Below are 19624 nucleotides of genomic sequence, written 5' to 3'. Positions count from 1 at the left end.
TTGCCTCTTATGCAGGCAATTCTCTAAGCCTTCAAACCAATTTTAGAAGTGTGACTTTTACATAACAAACTCAAGAAAGAAACAAGATGAGGGGCTAACAGAATTCAGGACCAAATTCTAACCATTGCCAAGCATGTTCCTGCCCCTCCGGGGGTCTTTAAACAGGAGATAAGAACTGTGTCAGTATCCAGTAATATTTACCACTGTGCCACTGTGGGAGCAGTAATTTCCCTCATTGCCGATATTTGACTCTCCGAGACAGAGTGGGCTAAACGAAGGGGGTGAAAACGAGTGTGGGAGTTGTGAGAGAGAGAGAGAGAAAAAAAAAAATAAGATAATGAGATCAAGAAGGAAATTACAAGGAGCAAGAGGAATATGCACAGGGCATTAGGAAACTGAGGGAGTGTGATACAGCGGCAGCAGGAACGAGGCTGAGGAAGGAAGAGAAGAAGGAGAAGAGGAAACGGAAGCAACAAGCAAGACGTGAGAGAAATGGCAGAGGGGAGGGAGGTGTGGACGGGGGGGGCCTTCCTACTGATACAATCGGTCAGGAAATAATAACACCAGTGAGTGAATAAGAAAACCTCATTTCACGTAATGAGTATTCTAATCAAGAGATTACATTATCTCACATCGCAGGGACATGGGGGGGGGGGGGGAGTCCCTGGTAACTGGGTGCTGGCAACGGTCGCATGCTGGGGAATGACTTAATGCCTTCTGTGACCCCACTGCTAGAACAGAGCTATCATAGCACATGCCTATGCACATTCACAACCTTTGAGATACACACACACACACGTGCACCTACACACTCCTGTATTTATGCATTCACAAGCCTGCCAGCCGACGAAGAGTGTGAAGACGAGCCAGAACGCGATAGCTTGAAGTAAACAGGCTATACATTTAAAACCTGGAAGCAAAACGCTCTGTCATTTTATTTATGTAAAAATGTTTATGTTTATGTTAATGCTGATTTCGCTATTGATCACCGTAGCGGGGATGATGTTAGCTGAGAAAATGTGTTTTTCTGTACTTTCCTACACTAGAAAGTTCCTCACGAGCTCTTCATCTATAAGAAAATCCAGCTCTCAGGCAACTTAAAGTGTTGTTATACACGTGAGGCAGGCTTCAGGAAAATGTCATAAATTCAAATTACACGCGTCGCAGTGAAGGAGCACCGGAGAGAGCTCAGATTTCTCCATTATCAACACACACAGGGAGACAGACACACACACACACACACACACACCCAGCGAGCGCTTTGACAGCAGCGACTGCCGCAGACTTTCCCTTCGAGATCCGCCATAGGTCAGTCCAACAGCTGCTCAGCCCCTCAGCCAATCACGCAGGGGCAGGGAGCGGACACCCCGCATAAATACACACCAATTAAAGAACCGAAAATTAATCTGAGCAATCAAGCCTCGCCCGTCTCCTTCCCTCGCTGCTCCTCGCTGACAGATTGAATGCCATCCATCACACCGCAGCCGGCTCCGCCACTGATTCATTTACTGTAGGAGAGGACGAACTAAATCAATGTTTTAAGAAACCGGAGGAATCAAGGATGAGCAAATATCCGTGGAGGGGAATGAAAAATAAATGCCTGGGGCTGTGACTGATAGGGTGGGCGACACAAACAACCCAGAGTTCACCGTGAAAACTAACTTGACACCGGGTCGAGTGCCACAATATGAAACCCATACCATTAGGAGGGATGCTAAAAAGAATGGACACTAGAAGAAGACAATAATACATTCAAATAGATTTATAGGTTTTTGCTCGACACGGCAAACCCTGCATTGCATTATCCAGTTTCTTCAAACACATTTCTAACATTTGATTTCCATTTAATCTGCATAGTATTGATGTTTACAGCTTCATATTTATTCTAATGTTTGTGGCTTTTGTCCTTTTCATGTGCGTACAGTTACCTGCCAGATAAACTAAGCACGTATATGTTTGTATATCAATGGTCTGGGGATGTTTTTACTATCACTGCTGTTGAACACTGACCTGCAGCACCGTCTGGATCTTGGCAGAGACGTCCGCCTGCTCGTACAGCTTGATTCCCTCTTTCTGGGCCCCCCCCGGGCACTGCACCGCGATGTGCTGCAGCTGGGCCAGCACCACGCTGTGCGCCTGGGCCACTGCCTTGAACTTATCGAACAGGAGCTCCAGCAGCTCCAGCAGCAGCCTGCAGAGGGAGGCAGAGAGAGCAGAACGAGAGCAGGAGTGAGTGTGGGAAGGACTCCGAGACGAGAGGGGATGGAGAGAAGTTATGAGAAATGAGTCTTGGTAATATTTAAAAGAAATAAACAAAAATTTGATGTTTTTTTTTCACTTTTGCACAAATAAAAAGAATTTGGAAATGCAACATTTGTTATATAAGCAATTTAACATAACCTTTTCTTTCCCTAAGCTCTGAGAAACCCCAACCAGCAGTGAATTCACTCAACACTTCATTAATAAAGAAAAGAAACTGGCCTTGAGCCTCAGCAGAATTCTGCTTCTATTTGAATATTAGAAGGAAGGGAGAATTAGTCTCAGCGTGAGGTGATATACTGCTGCTGCCAGCCAGCAAACCAATTAACAAGTTTTTTTTCATATTGCCAACAATGACATTAAATATCTGCACAGAGCTGCGACAGTTAATGGCCACATTCTCCAGGGTTGTCTCACCTCCTCACTCGTGGCATCCCTAATGTACAATGTAGTGCACTCTGTACGTTAAGACATTATTGTGTATCTCAGCTGCTGCTTAGATTTTCTTTTCCTTCTTCAATGCCACCTGATGAATGTGCACTGAAGCAATCTTGTTAATTATTCCTATGAAAACATTGAATGTATACAAAGTCAAGGTAAATAGGGTGCAATTAAAAAGTAAAACTATGCATAAACTGCAAAAAAAACATTTTACAGTGAAGCATATTTATGTAACTATACAACAAATTTTGGGGGAAAGCTTTCACTGCCCTATGTATCTGTCGACAGGTTAAAAAAACATATTTCTTTGGTTTGCTTTTAATAAATTTGACCATGTATTATCCTAATCTTAACATTGCTGTTTTAAGACTTTATTGCTCTAACATCCTTTGCTGTTTTAAAATGCTGTGTTTTTAGGTTTTGGTTTTAACCATCTTTTTAATGTAAACCACCTTGAGATGCATTTTATGAAATGAGAAGTGCAATATAAATGAAGTATATTATTATTTGTAACAACTTACTTGAGGTAAAGCAGAATAAATGAAAAAAATGGACCATTCATAAGAAAATGCGCGAGGTGATAGAAAAATAATCATTAATGGGAACTTTTCACAAATATTTCACCTGCGGTAATAAAACACATCACCTGAGCTGGCTGATGTCAAAGCAGTGCGCTGGCCCAAACGCGGACCCGAACAGAACAAGCAGCTTTACTCTCATTAGCTCTAAATGGCTCCGGCTGAAGAAGAGAGCGCAGCCAAAACCAAACTGACCTTCCACTTGATCTGAGTGCTGCGCTGTGGATCGGAAACTCACAGTTGCCTCGTCTGCGCTTGTGCTTTCATACAGACTGTGCCTTAGCTGCTTTCCGCGCAAGGACAAAGCTTTCAAAGTAAAGAGGGAACACAGGTTATATTAGCCGAGTCTGAATGAGAACCCAGTGCGCCCATGCCAGTGAGTGCCCACTTTATTTGAGTGGAGATATTAAGAGTTAATATCAATACAGTCAAACTCCCTGACACTCTTTCGGTGCACTCGTCTGACATGTCGTTCGGGGTTCAAATTAATTGGCAGTAAGTGAAACCTTGCTTTTAATTTGACAAATGACAAGAGATTAAAGTTCATAAAAATATCTGTTATTGGATAATGGACCTTGCTGGGGAACTTGAACTGTCATGTGATTTAAAAACAGATACTGTGAGCTGAGCAAACCTTCAATATATTCTTGTAAACATGACAATGCCAGCCAGCTCCTCATATTTCCCATTCAGATCTAACTGGATCTTCCCTGAACCTCATAATCAGTTTTTCTGCTGATTTAATTAGAACTAGAAATCATTCAGAAGAGCCCATACCTCCACCAGGGGCCTCCATCTCGCAGGGTTAAAGAAAGTGATAATAAATTACTGGAACCTCCCCTTTGTCCTGATCTGTGCCAAAATGCATTACCATACAGCGGCTATAAAAAGCCTACACCCCCAATGAAACCACATTTAAATCCAATAAATCAACTTCGAACCAAATTGCAAACACTCATAGATGTCAGTCCCCTAAATATGCCTGTTTTTTTTTTTTTTTTTTCAAATCAAGATCCATGCATTATTCAGTGAGAAATGGGTGGAGGTGAAAATATAAGATAAAAATACATTATGTCACTATGTTATTAAATGATATAGAAAATCCTGCAATCCTGCAGAAAAAACAAATAAAACCAATGGAGAGGGCTGAAAACAAAAATGTTAAAGTCTGAGTTTGGTGCCCAATTATTACAAGACTCTAAACAGACCTGTTGTACAGAAACACAAAAGCTTTGACTGCCTAAAACAAATCCTCTATTATGTGCACTCAAAAGCACCTGAGCCAAAACCTCATTAATCCCAAATCAATACAAATTACCGGCAATTTGAATATTTCAAGAAAAGTAGGCACGCCGAAAGTTTTGGGACGCGGCCAAGGTTTCCCAGGGAAGGTAGAAGGATAATGTGGAGGCGAGATGGATGGATGTTTCACTAGGGGGACATTTTGGTTGGCTGTCTGTCACTACACCGGCAGCAGCAGCGAGTAAATGTTATTAATGGAGATTATAAAGCAGGCACAAATCACTATGAGTTATAACTCGGTGAATGGGAGATGTTCATGTGACGAAGAGAGGAGCCGTGAGCGGCGGCGGGTGAAGGAATCTCTCCCTCCTCCTGCCTCCTGCCTCATGTGTAAACATGAAGGACTGACACGTGGAAAAGGAAGGACCCACGGTGGACGGCAACTTTTAGAAAGACACGAACGCCACACACCCCCCGCATGAAACTCACAGCTCTGACCTCGTCACCTCTTCTGTTGTCCGATCTCTAAATGCACTACATCTGCTACCCCTCACTCAGTCATTGCACTCCCAGCGGAGGTCTTCCTAATCCATAGTGTCTGTTCTTTAAGACCTCACTTCTCATTTCCCCTCATGATCGAAGCGGACACACGCAAGGCTGATGGAGAGACAGCGGGGGGGGGGGGGGGACACGTGGACGTACAGAGCCAACCCCTGACTTTCATCTGTGTGTTTCATTTTGGGAGGTAGGGGATAGTGTCCCCATTTCCATTAGGTCGGTCATCAGTTACAGATAATTAAATTACTATAAATAGGGGTCTACGGAGTGTTGAAAGTAGAGTTGAGGTATTAAATGTGCAAGGTCATCCTGCTGTCACACACAAATTCACACAGACTGGGAACACATTCATACAAATTAGCCCCTCGGACTTTTACTAGTGACCACTGGGGGGGACAGGCAGGGAAAAACAGGACATAAGAGCCAAGCAATCACTCTTCAGATCTTTGGATTAAAAAGACATTCCCTTTTATTCGAATGTCCTTTGGTCATTCGAGCATTGCTCCACTTTTAAATCCGCTCTTTCTTTCGATCTGAGGGATTCAAATTTGATTCAGAAGCACCTACATATATATATATATAAAATTCAGAACAGAGGACCGAGGCTCTGTTTTTGAAATGCAAAAATGGGAATATGAGTTCAACAAGTCCGATTTGATGTAAATTAAAATGAACTGCTCACAGATCAGTGGCGCATGCTAATAACGTCGCCGCGTGGAGTGGGAACCTGTGTGGAGTATCTTTATGAAAGATCTAGTGAAAGGGGGTGGAAATGAAAAGGCACTCTCAATGTGGCTGATCACAGGCGAGGTGAATGAGAACATAAAGCTCCAGCAGCAAAGCCAGACCACTGCATGTGCTGTAAAGTGCTTAACTGTTGCCTGCTAGTCTGCAGTGCTATAAAATACAGTGTGCAATAATGCAAGACCATTGTTCCCTACAAGTGGTACACTGGTGGGAGTTTCCATAGCAACAAGCCTCGACTTTATATTGAAGTGAACATAGGCAGAACTAGGTGTGTGTGAATCCAAATACAAACACCTCTAAGTGTTCCCCCGAATGCAGTTCAGCGCTCGCACACGCACACGCAGGCAATCTGGGAATGAGCTACGCGTTGGCCTATTACACTGAGGTCAGATCAGATTCAGCAGGCAACCGGAGAGGGGAAGGCAGACCAGGCCGGAGAGAACATCCCTGACAGAAAACAAGACGTTCCTCTTAAATGGTTCAGGATCAGTGGACTGAGACCTGTGCTTCCCAAGTCTGTGCTCTGTGGCGCGTGTGTGTGTGAGAGTCTGCAGGAGTCGACGTGAGCGCTTTTAAAATGTTGGCGGCCCGCTAAGGCAGGTGTGAAATTGTTTGTGTATGTATGGGTGTGTTTAACCATGACCTGTGTGAGGTTTAAAGCAGCAGAGGATCTGTTTTCATGGTCTGGGGGCAGGCGTGTCTCCGCTCTTAGCCTTTACTGTGTTTCACACCTGGTTGACGGTCTGACGATCAACACCCTGGGAACGCATTCAAAACATGCTCTCTGCTGCCTTCACTGTCAGATCCTAATGCAAAAGACCCACTGCATGTAACACCCAGAGCGACTAAAGACCGATCCGATCCACATTAGTGAAGAGCAAGAGTGAAGCTGGGAAACCTTTTGCTCATCCAACCTGGTTTATCTGCTGTGAAGATGTAATACTGTTCACGTGTGGTTTATATTTAAGATTGAATGATTTACTTAACAGAGGTCTGTTAAACAATCAACACAATCTTCAGACCAGAGTTTAAAAAATAAAAGCTCTGCAATTCAGCGAAATATAAAGCATTACAGCAACAAAAAGCAGGTTGAGCTTTTACTTTGAAGACAAATTGCCAAACAGGAAGTAATATTATATATATATTGTTGCAATGATGGAGCTCAGCCCCTGAACTGTGTTTCAGTCGGATATGGTGGAATACAAATAGCCAAACTATCAAAACAACCAGGCAACGATTTTGACCGAGCTACCGACCACTGCTGTAGTTTATCTGAGGACGTAGAAGAAGACACGTTCAACCTGGTCCAGAATCTGAAGGAACACTTAGTAGGTATATGAAACAGCTGTAAAGGCTGATTGAGAATCAGAGCAAGCAAAGGTCGGATGAATGGAGAGAGTGGCCAACGACACAGGGGAACTGATTCCAGTGGGAAATACTACAACTAAAGAAGAAGAAGCAAGCAGGCACGCACGCTGCTTCAATAAAACTCCTCTGCATAGATAGAATACTGCGGGGATTACAAATGACAGCTTTTATCAGCGGTAGCAGCAGAAGCTGCATGCTGCTGTTTACACTGATCATTTATGGAAACATTGCTAGCGCTTCTTATTATCTTCTGTCAGGCAAATATTATCATTTCAAAAAAGATGGTTTTCATCTTTCCACAGAATTGCTTATTGTTTCCTCTTCAGGCGATCCATTTACTGTACCCTCCCCCCTCCCTTTTCATTTCCCTCCTCATTTACTATTCATTTACTATTTGGTTTTTCTCCATTTATTTTACTGATCTTTGGCGACTCACTCTTGAGGGGATCATTCTCCACTCTCAGGAAGCCATGATACTTTAATAGAGTGCCTCCTTCCCTCTCCCTCTCTCCATGCTTTACCTCGGCTGGCACTCCTGGGCCAGGGTTTCGCCCCTCTGATAAGCATGGTCAGCTATCTGAGTGGTGGACCTCTTGACGATCTGCTTCAGCTCAGGTTCCAGACGCTCCATTATGGCTTTGATGGTCTCTGGGACTTTCTTCAACTTGGCCAGAGCCTGAAGGAAAAAGGAGATCGCAAACATTTAAGTAACAGCACAGATCACGGAGGTGGGTGTGACATCACTCAGGTTCTAAAAGTTATTATAAAGAGTGAGCAGTATTCAGATATGCTCATGTCCAGTCTGTACCTTGATGAGGATGCCCATGAACTCAGGACTGTTCTCCTCTGGATCCACTTCAGAGAGGTCGGCTTGGTTCGGCTCTCGCCCGTCCTCACGCACTGAAGAAGAAATACAAATACACATATAAAAGAAATATACATATACATATATGGAGAATATATACAAGTAAATTAATAATAAAACATTTACAAGCGCAGAAATCAAATTACTTCAGCACTGGACTAATATGAAATTATCACTTTTAATTGAGACCTGATCTGTAGAGCCCTGAAAAGTGTTTGACACCTATTCAGCAGTTTCCAGAGTAAAGCTGCTACACACAGTATACAAACAGCCCTTTCTATTTAAAACGCACACACTTGCACCTATCCTGTTATCACCCCCCTACACACCCACAGAAACACACTCCACCCCCAACTCACACTCTCGCTATATGACTTAGCCACATTAACGGCTAAATTGAGAGTGGCAGCATGGAGTGATGCTCTAATTTCCATTAGATGGGGCCTCCCAATTCCCCATCAAAGCGCGTTAAGAGAGTTAATGTTTATGGCAAGTTAATGGACTTTGGGTGTACTTCCTCTTTTCCCCATTCCGACTATAGTTTGTGTAATAATTATGACAATTACTAGCTACAAATGAGGTGCTCTAATGCTATTAAACAAAATGGCAACGCTAGGTCGCTGATGGAAGCCGGCTGATGTGTCGTGACCACGGTTGTTAGCGTGGCGGTGTATTGGCACTTACCGCCCGGTGGCAGCTAATTGCCACAGCTTTCTCCACATAATGTGGGTAAAAATGTGGTTTAGTTTGTAGCCCACTTTTAGGTCGGTCGGGTGGGCGAATTGAATGGATATTTATTATGTATTTGTGGTGTTATCCGGGCTTTTGTGTGGGTTTTTGTGCGTTTGAGGTCACGGCACGCACGTACGCGTTGTGTGGAGCTGGGTAAATAAAAAGAGGTGAAGTTAAAAGGTACGTAAGTGAAAGGATGACGGAGCTAAAGATGGAGGTAGACAGAGAGAAACACAACAGTATGATTTAACAACATTAGGAAGGCAAAGAAATGTTGGCCACATTGTAAATTTTATTTTTTTCAGGAGCCTATCACATGCCTTACACACAATAGTTGAATAATTTTCCCTGCATCGAAACGCCGGGTACTGGCCTTTACTACTCTACTGGCCAGGCGCCTTATTTTGTTTAAATGGAAACAAGTTGCTCCACCTTCACATAATAGCTGGCTTAGGGAGATCCTTCTTTATATCAAACTTGAGAAGGTTAGATTCTCTCTGTCGGGTTCTGATAACGCTTTCAACAAAACCTGGCAGCCTTTCTTAGAGTACTTAAACAGCACTACTATTCACCCTGAAAGTGACTAGATGCCGCCCCCCCTCAAACTCTGTACAATTTACTACTCTATTATCTCAACAACTAATTTCTTTTTTTTTTCTTTTTTCTTTTTTCTTTTTCTTTTTTATGTAATGTAAAGTATGTTTTGGTTTAATTATGTATTTATTTTGCTTTTTTCTTATCAGTGGGTGGGAAGGGTCAAGGGTTAATTGTGGTTCATGGAGTCCGTTCTGGCTCAGTTTAAGATTTTTGTTAATATCATACATCGTGTAGGACATCCTACTGCTATTCTCTGCCTATAACATTTTTTGTATACACTGTATGTGTGAATTATTGTTGTATGTGAACGAAAAACAAAAACAATAAAAAGATGTGTAAAAAAAAAAAAAAAAAAATAGTTGAATAATTTAAAATGTCTGTGGACGCTGAGTGGTACGTACAGTATGATCGCCTCGTATCCACTGAGCTAAAACCGAAACGGTGAGTCACTAATTCAGAATGCCAAGAGTGGGTGGTTTATACCCCAAAAAAAAAGTGTCAGGCTTAAGATGAAAACTCAGAAACACTAAGGGAACACCGAGTTATTGCAGGATTAACTTTTTTCATTATCTCCTTGTTTGCCTTCCTCTGTGCTGTGCCTGGAGGGAATGCGGCGGCTGGCGCTATACGGCCGAGCGAGAATTCACACATTCCCCGGTAAAATTATAGTCTGCATTATCAGCCTCTGTTAGAAGCGCTGGTTACTGGTTTGAGTGTAATGAATGCTTTTTCGCCTGCTGTGATGACAGAGATGCTGGGTGACTAATGGTACAGCTAGGGGGGGCGAGATGATTATAATTTTAGTGTGGGAAACGTATACTATGATCATAGTTGAAGATGTTATGACATATACTGCGAGGGAAGAAGTCTGGGTGCGTGTGTGCCGGTGTGCAGAGTTGAATATGTGTGTAAGTGCAATGAGGCATCAGTGGTGGGTTGTCTGTTTGGTGTGTGAATCCAGTAATGGTGCGTATGTTAGTGTGTGTGTCAGAGAGAGAATACACACCCATAATGACATGCTAATGGTTGTAAGACAAAGTGATGCTAATGACTTCATTATCACAGAGAATATCCGCAGAGTGAAAATAACATTGCTCACTGAAATCCACACACTTTTTTTTTATCCATAGAGACCGACAACACTACTTTATTGAAATGTTTATCTCTTTGGTTATCTTATGTATGGCATTTTAATGGAGAGCTAACTTCATAAGCTTTTGTCTTTGATGAAAAATTCCCCTTAAGCTGCTTTGAGTAATGAGCCGATCTCCTGCTGCCTCCTTCGTGTGTGAAAGACAAACTCTGGACCCGATTGTGCGGACATTCTCTGGAGGTCACGTCTGAAAACGGCTACGTTAACTGCAAAGCCGGCATCAATCTTTGTCCATTACGGTTTCTTACATCTCACATCTAAAAAGGATCAAAAGACCGTACCACTGCTGGATCCGGGGGTGCTGAACTGCGAGGAATCCAAAAGCTTGCGGGGGGTGGACATACTGCTGACGTCCAACACAGGCATGGGAGATGTGTCTTTGGCAGCAGACCTGGGAAGGAAAATACAAATAAGTGAACTTAATACATATCATGTTTTCTGTCTTGTACAAATCCTGAGATTGCAATAGAAAAGGAAGTTGCTCCACAATGCTGGAGTAATAGCTTTTGATACACACATGTTGTATTCACTAACAGAAACACACCCACTAACCTGCCCCTTCCCTAACAAAAACAATCTACTGTTATAAAAAAATATATATATATCTGGGTGGGATTGCTGCTGCTTTCCAATGAGCCATTTATCAAGGCTTAAGCTGGAGGTGGAAGCAATCCAGGTCCTTTAAGTTGGGGCGGTATAAACACAGTGGGCCTGCTAAGTGACTGGGGTGTATGGAGGCTGGCTCGTTGTTAGAGGCGACCCAATCCAGGGAGGCCAGGACCTGTCACTGGCTGACCCTCAGTAATAAATCATACCTCACCAACCCACCGCCACCATAATTACTGCACCACACACACACACACACAAACACATCTGTACAAGTGAAAACAACACTTAAGCCGAATGTTTCACAAAGAACACAAGAGCATCAACAGTGTGTTTAAAGCCATTGTGCCACATTATGCCCCATAAGTTACATGGCCGCTTCATGAAACTGAGAAACTGGCTGATGGGTCACGGAGGAGGTTATCCTGCTAGTGGCTGCGAAACCTTCTTCATTGTTTGACGCATCACGAGTGTCACACAGAATCCACGGATGCTACATTCTGTCGTCTTATATATTAACTGCCAGTAATTGGAAGAACAACATTGGCTCCTAGACTTCTAACAACAGTTTGTTCCCTTAAAAAAACGAACATTATCCCATCGTGTGTGTGTTTGTCCGATTTTTTTACAAAAGCAAATATCATGACTCCGAGTGCCACTTCCTAATTCCCTGTTAGCGGATCAGTGCTGTCTGTGTCTTTCCAGCAAAGGATTCACTGAGTTTTAGTCAGTTTCTCTGCAACTTTAGAGCACAGAGTACAGAGAGGAAGAAGTCGAGCAACAAGTGAGACAGGGTCTAATTGTTTCTGTCAGTAATTGGCTTGGTATCCATACAGTAAATAACTGGCAAGTTGCACTTAGTAGTTCCGGCTGTGGAACAACTTATAATGAAGGCACATCTATACAGTCTTTGAAGGCAGCGTTTCTGCTGACTACATAACAGGCAAACAATAAAAGTTTTTTTATACTTCAGACACCAACACAAACTGACTAAAACACATATTTTATATAACAAGCTACTTCTTTTTTTCAACTCAACAGTAGGAAAATGAAATAAAAATGTGTTGTATGTTTGTGGAGCCATAAAAGCATAGCTGCAGCTTTACTGAGGCTATAAGGGAGGTTTATATAAGACATGAAATCCCTAGTCCCAACTTACAGCACCCTACAGTTAGACTGTAAAGTCAGTTTATGACCAACAGTCGTGGGTCTGTGCCTGGACAAAACACAGAAGCAATAATGAAACACTGATCACATATTATATAACGTACAATCGAGTAAAAGAGATTTTGATGATACTGAGAGAACAACAACAACACATTAGAACTAGAATATAAGGAGCTGCTTCTTACCCTGGGAGGCGAGCAGCATTCTTGTCCTTGTTCCTGAGTCCCAGGCGACTCGTGGACTTGATGTAGAGGTGTCGGTGCAGCTCATCGATGAGCACGATGTGGATGTTGAGCTTCTTGCTGTGGAGCTCCAACCGCAGATCACCGAGCCCCTCCACCTGCAGCAAGGGCCCCTCCAAGGACTCCACGGCTGTCACCTGCATATGATAACACAGTTTGGTTTCATGTGTCTGGTCTTATCACTTTGACAACTGGTATACGCTGAAACAGCCATGTCAATAGAGGGAGACAATACTTGACAATGGGGGATATATCAGATACCTGAACAAGTGATGCCCCACTGTTTGGCAGGCATCTAAATGTAACTCATATTCTGGCTATTCTACATAAAACCTTCAGAGCAGTAGAAGAAACATAATAATAATAAATCATTAATTATCACAACCAACATCTACTTAAATACTATGACTGTTCTACCTGCTAAGATAACAGGGGAACATTTAGTCGTGTGTGTGTGATGCATCTGCCCACGTTAACCAAACAGCATCACAATCCAACTTTCCCACTCAACTGTTTCCTTCAACACGAGCACTGGTGAAGCAACGCTCCGTGAGTACAACGAGATGAACAGCGACTCTCATTTCAACCTAAACAAATGAACGGGCAAATGTATTTATGTTATTCATCTAATTTAATTCATCAAATCTTATCATTTTATCTTCATTCAACCTACAAATTAAACATGAATAAACACCAAAGAAACTGCTCTAAATTCGGCTCATCCACTCCTGAGTCACGCTCTTTATTTTCTCCAAATTCACCCAGCCTGCCCCCCCACCCCTCCCTCCTTTCCCTCCTTTCTCGGGTTTCATTAGCAGGAGCAGCAGCGGTTGCAGATTGTTTGCAATTAATAAATCCTCACGCCATTAAATAAAATGCGCCTGTCTGTATGTGTATATTTATGTGTATGAATGTGCTTTTCTGGGTGTATTTCAGGAGCACTAATGGCCCGATGATAGCGCTGCGCAGGATATTTGCACGACCGGCCAGGGCAGGCCAGGGGGGGAATGGGTAATGGGGGGAATTGGATAGTGGAGGGAGGGGTTGGGAGGGCGTGGGTCAAGTGTGTGTTGATGCAAAGGAGAGTCACATTAGTGACAAGATGAGCTAATGCGCTGCGTGATCAGCCCCTTTGGTTTAATAGAATAACTTGGCATGACTCTAAGGATTTGCGTATTCGGTGTGTGTGTGTGTGTGTGTGTGTGTGTCTGAGTATGATTACATGTGTGTGATTGTATGACTGTAAATCAGTTAACACTTATGTGTCTGTGTGTGGGGGGGGGCTAGCTCGTTACCATTGGGCTGGGATGGCAGAGGGAGGCTGGTCGGTGTAATGAGGTATATGAAGCCTCGACTGAATTTGCTCGGGGAGAATTGGAGATAAGGATAAATAGGGGGATGAGGAGAGGAGAGGAGAGGAGAGGAGAGGAGAGGAGTTGTTCCAGGGACAAAAGCCGGTCTTATTTTTAACCAACCCCATGGGTTTTAAAACTGCCATTCAATAGCAGAGATCATAGTCTTACTTCTATACCCACTGCTCTCTGAGAGTATAGACTTTGTGATTTTGAGTCTGTCCCAGCTGAAAGATGACCAATAAGAAATAAATCTGATGGTTTTTATGGGCTTTGTGGCTCTTAAACGCTGGTTCCGCTTCAAACAGTGGGAGAGAAGATCAAAGATGTGACCAATGTGACTGCTGCTGCTACAACATACGTCTACTCACCAACAAATAGGAATGCAGCAGTAAATGCCGCACTGAATTAATGGTAACACAACAGCCAGGCCCTGATCGACATTCTCTTCCACACACATAAATACCACTCTACTGCAAAGGCTCGACTCCTGCAGTATAGCAAATATATATATGATACATGCATTGCCTTGCATAGTAGCCAACGATTAAGTACGTGTTATCATCCAACAGTCTACGTACAACAAACTTGATGTTCATTAAATCCACGTCGCACTGTGAGGCCTTCAATGCACTCAGACAGCTGAAGTCCCACAGTGTGCAGGGACCGTTAAAGACAAGCCTCACATAAACACAAGCCCAGACAACGATATGGAGAGCCAGCGACAGAAAAATGAAAATCTCACAGACGAGTGCTGTAATGAGTGACAGCATGATGGGAATGAACACATCAGTGGTTCTATGAGAAGTGACGCAGGCAGTATGATGTTGCCACAGGGAGAAGCAGACACTACACAATATTATTCAGTAGCAAAGAAATGCTTTATCTTTCTGATTTTTGAAAAGTTGATGCTCTGGTTTTTACTTTAAAAGCAATGAAACAAATTAAATGACATGTTAATAAGTGACTTAAAAAATACACCAGATTCCCTAGCAAATATAGTCTATTTGACATCTGGGTTTCCAGCCAGTATGAACCACCATTATGTATTTTAGCTAACAAGCTGCTTTATTACTTCATATCTAAAGTATTAGAAATCAATGTGTAATGGTTAGTGGAGTCAAACATACACATATTATGGTATTTCAAGTATGTTATTTTGCCTTTTTATAAAGACTAATAGGATAATCTACTCGGGCGGATGCTTAGTGTTATTTAAACTGGACTTTTCAAACATTATTTATTCATGAAACTGCTTGTCACCAAAGCAAAAGGTAGAACGAAAGCATCCAACAGCGGTTTGATATGTACGGGCAAAAAAAAATGGGCTTTTAAGTCTGTTTACGAAAAATGCTCCATCCACAACACAGAGGCATAGCGTCCGACTGACTTTGAACCTTCCACGTACTTTCAAAACACACCGATCGGGCTGAGCACAGGTTGAATGAAGCTCCACTTTTTTCTACGCCCACACAGATGATTTCTCATGGTCCTTAGGACACAGAATCATCCCTCTTTCTTTCCCTCATCCTCCGATAACCCCATCCGAGCAAAGTAATTATTACCAGAGTCTGGGTGGATGATGTGTAGGAGGAAGAGAGGAAGGTAGAGAGGGAAAGGGAAGGAACAGAGAGACCATAGTGTTTGGTCGTTTAGTCCTCCAGCTCCCCTGCCGAGCGGAATGCAAAACACACATCAAAAGGAGAAGTGTACAGGCATGCATCCACACCTGCAGTGCCCTTAGATGCTGCTTGCTTGAAGTAAAAGAGTTCCACGCACTGGACTGTTGGAGACTCAAATGGGATTCTTTAAAAAGGATGAAAGGCACCAAACTAGAAATCAATCTAAGCAGCAGGACTTCATAAACACAGGTGGTTATGTATGTGTGCCGCACACAATTGGTCTCGGAAGCACCTTATCAGTTTTGCCTCATTTATATGCTGAGTGTCAATAAGTTTTCCCATAAGACAACTTTCCTCAACTTTGTTTACCGCGCATACCATCCATACAAACACTTAAAACAACAATCTATTAGTTTGTTTGTCTGCCTCTTTGTCTAACTGGAATAATATACACATGAAGACAGGATGCTTCTGTACAGCCAATCCTCTGGCATTCAGTCTACTCACCAGCATATCTGTGGCATGAAGGTAGTGTTTGCTCGCCATGTAGGTCTCCAGCCGCTGAGGCACCTGCTTGATGCTTTCAATTTCATCCAGCAGCTGGAGGACATGCTTGTGCTCGATGCCTTCGATCCACAGCTTCCTCAGCTCGTCCCTTTTGCAGTGAAGAAGCATCTTGCAGGACAGGAGGTTCTCCTTCACCTGCAGGACAGAGAGAGTAGAGGTCATGACACTAAGCCTGGTCCTGAGGCACAGTTTATATACTGCAGTACTTCAAAATGAAAGCATTTTGGAGGTGTGGCTCAAACTGTACAGATAAGTGAGGCAATGTTTATGACTATAAAAGTTATTTTGAGATTTAAGGTTAATTTGAAAATAGATTGTTCTGTGATGTATATTAATATTTGCACTTGCAATTTTGTTTTAATATTTTGGCTACTAAATACATGCAGAATGCTAAATTTAGTCTCATGAGTTAACAGTTTACTAATATGTATAACATTTACAGTTTACAGCCTGAACGTTGATTTGTTCGATTTTCTGAGCTCAGTATCATCAAAGAAAGAATAATTTTCTGACAAGGACGAATGGGAGACAGCAAAATACCTAATAACAAACAATATTTCAACTTAATTACCTGCCCAAATTAATCAATATTTACTCAGTGTAGGGTATCTGAAAGGTAAGTTAAGTAAAGCAGATAAGTGATTGATCATATTCCTTAAAAACTTTTTATAAACAATGGTGTGAGACACAGGTGTTTTCACTGGCTGGTTGAACCTCGAGTTTAAAAAGGAAATGAACCATGCTGAAGGTTTTTCATGCACATTTCTCAGCTAAGACATTTTGACAAGTCACAGTAAGAAAAACAAAGATGTAAATTGATGACAGTTGAATTCCACTGAGCTGCTTTGGTTTCGAGGTCCAGGTATTGTGACTTCTGGTTTACTGTCACAGCCTTTTGGGAATCTTAATCATTGTTCATTTTATTTCAACACCTGTGCTTTTCATACTATGACAAGCCAACTATCTATATAAGCCATATATGCAATTATATCATCATTTAAAGTCTGCGGTGAACAAGTACTCGTGAAACCAGATGTCTCTCTTTGTTGCTGCATGTCGAGCTGTGGGTTCTTCAGCTGGAAACCCCATGAGCAGTTTTCTTCTTGGGTGAAAAGGATTTGTGTTAATCAAATAACTAGTTCAGTATTGTCAAACCAAAAAGTTAAGAGACACTTTTAATGAATGAAGAGATAAATGTAAATTGTGAGAAGAAGCGCTTCTTTGATTCAGTAACACTTTTCTGAACCCTTCTGGTTCATTTGAGCGAGGGTCCATGTTTTGAATACGTCTCTGCTCTCTACCTGCTTGATCTTGTTGCGGGAGCCGGTGATGCGCTCTGTGATGCTCTGGTAGGTCCTGATGGCCGTGGTGAGCTCGGCGTAATGCTGAACGATCAGCTCGTCCAGATCCTTGTCGCACGTCTCAAAGGCCTCTTCCAGACGCCCCTTCTCCGTCTCTCTGTCCTGCACATCGTCGCTACTGGACAGGGTCCTGCATCAGGGGGGAAGAGAATGAGAAGAAGATGTGGGAATTGATCTAATAACTAAGTAAACATGATATATCTGGATGGGGCATCAATTACAAGACGAGTGGGATATAAGTATAAGGTTATATAAAGCACTTCATGAGTTTAGTTTAAGGTAGAAGTTATTGGGGTGACAGCTCAACACTTTGGAGGAGGTAGCATGACAACATGAATAGGTTCTTTCATTCAATAACAAATGGATGTAACAGCAACATTATCTTGATGCTCCAAGATGCAAAATGGTAGTTTTCTTATTCATTTTATGTAAATGAGACAATTAATTTGATGATATATAAAAGGACCTATTGAAGCAGCTGTACTTTGGAAATGTGGACACCCAACGGCGACTGACAATATAAGGATTAGAAGACGCAGCGACCTTTCAATACAACATATGCAAGACCCCTTTCCAAATACTTGAGTTTATAAATGAACGAACAGTAAATAAGCTTCTTCAACAGGACACAGCCCATGAGCAAACGATATTTAACACTTCTCCTTCCACTTAATGTGTAAATAAAGCTACTGTGATCATTAGCTGACATGAAATAACGGTATCGAACACTAAACCTGCTTTAATTCCTCTTATTTACTTGACAGGACAGGAAGGAGGTAGCTAGCTTGTAGCATAGGAGCTAGCTGTCATTTAACCTCTGTGTCTAAATGCTACTGCTCTCTAATGGCTGCCCGACACGTTGCAGCCCTGTTACCTGTATGAGAAGAAGGCAAAGCTCACCTTATGACAGAGATGAGGAGACCGGAGGGGTCTTTGTTTTTGCTCACAGCACTCCTGAACCTCCCTGTGTCAGCTGCCATCTTTACTCCAGCTGCGGCACCCAAACAGGAAGTGAGCGGCGCGAGGTTGCACCGCGGAACTCTGGGAGTTGTGGTTTTGAGCAGAGGAGCGTCCCTCCGCAGCAGTGAGGCATCAAAGTGTAAATACACTGTTATAGAGGAAAGATAATAGATCCAGGGGAAATTGTTATTATTTACTAAGCAATTTAATTGAAGACTTGCACTTAATCGATTGATGAGATTGTATGTGTAGGATATGGTTGAGCCATTTGGCCTTGCCCTTGAAAGTTTCTCTAGAATACGACATTTTCACCACTTTTTAATTTACTGCAAATTTTGGTAAGAATTCGAGCATGTTAAACCCCTCAAAAAGCCAATTCATTTGCCTGAATAATAATAATAATAACAAGTACCTCAAAGTAAAAATGTGGAATATGGCCAAGATGGCCACTAAATGCAAAATAGTAGGCTTCCTGCTGCGTTTTTCAAATTGCACCGTTAGACTTATTTGTTTGTCTGGTCATGATACACATGTGTATTGATTTTTTTGAAGATCGGTCAATGTGAACATGTTCCCTTATGGTAAGAATGATTTATAATAGATAATAATAACGATAATCCTTACAATTTCAATAGTCTGTCATTGCCTGTCAGTGCTCCGGCCCTAATAAATTAAATTAAATTAAATTAAATTTCCCTGACAGGCACTGACAGACAGTGAGGCCCTATTGAAATTGTAAGGATTATTATTATTATTATTTGTTATAAAATATTCTGACCGATCTTCACAAAAATCGATACACATGTGTATCATGACCAGACAAACAAAACAGTCGTTGGGTGCAATTAGAAAAACGCAACAGGAGGACTGCTATTTTGCATTTAGTGTCCATTTTGGGCCATATTCAACATTTTTACTTTGAGGTACTTGAACCAGTGCTTACATCAGATGAACTTCAAATTGAGATGAGTGTCAGTGCCTGTCAGTTCTTGGGCCTAAAAAAAAATCCAAAAGCAGATATGGAAATTATTATTTATTATATGCCTATTGAAATCATTTCAAACTATTTTATTACTCATTGATCATCATCAAGAACAGAGATCTGTATCAGCTCGATGTTAACTGGTTTGCATCAAGCATGTGGCGCACTATGTGGGGTGAAATCTAGTAGTTCTATAATGACAACTAGTTGATTTGCCAGTGCAAT

General features: G+C 42.1%; 1 protein-coding gene across 1 annotated transcript in view; it reads right to left on the bottom strand.

The window, feature by feature from the left end:
• The window catches only part of exoc4 (exocyst complex component 4), a 106379-nt gene extending 87918 nt beyond the window's left edge, over positions 1 to 18461 (bottom strand). Inside the window, exons 1-8 of the mRNA XM_053415040.1 lie at positions 18358 to 18461; positions 17398 to 17587; positions 16037 to 16231; positions 12499 to 12692; positions 10822 to 10931; positions 8002 to 8093; positions 7715 to 7869; positions 2011 to 2191 (exon numbers count right to left, since the gene is read on the bottom strand). Coding sequence (XP_053271015.1) covers positions 2011 to 2191; positions 7715 to 7869; positions 8002 to 8093; positions 10822 to 10931; positions 12499 to 12692; positions 16037 to 16231; positions 17398 to 17587; positions 18358 to 18437 — 1197 coding nt within the window. The 5' untranslated portion in view covers positions 18438 to 18461. The remainder of the gene's footprint in view (positions 1 to 2010; positions 2192 to 7714; positions 7870 to 8001; positions 8094 to 10821; positions 10932 to 12498; positions 12693 to 16036; positions 16232 to 17397; positions 17588 to 18357) is intronic.
• Between the last annotated feature and the right edge of the window lie 1163 nt (positions 18462 to 19624).

This window comes from Pleuronectes platessa, chromosome 22, assembly GCF_947347685.1.
Source record: "Pleuronectes platessa chromosome 22, fPlePla1.1, whole genome shotgun sequence".
Classification (NCBI taxonomy): Eukaryota; Metazoa; Chordata; class Actinopteri; order Pleuronectiformes; family Pleuronectidae; genus Pleuronectes; species Pleuronectes platessa.
Note: the sequence above shows the minus strand (reverse complement) of the source record. Positions and strands in the feature narration are given on the sequence as shown.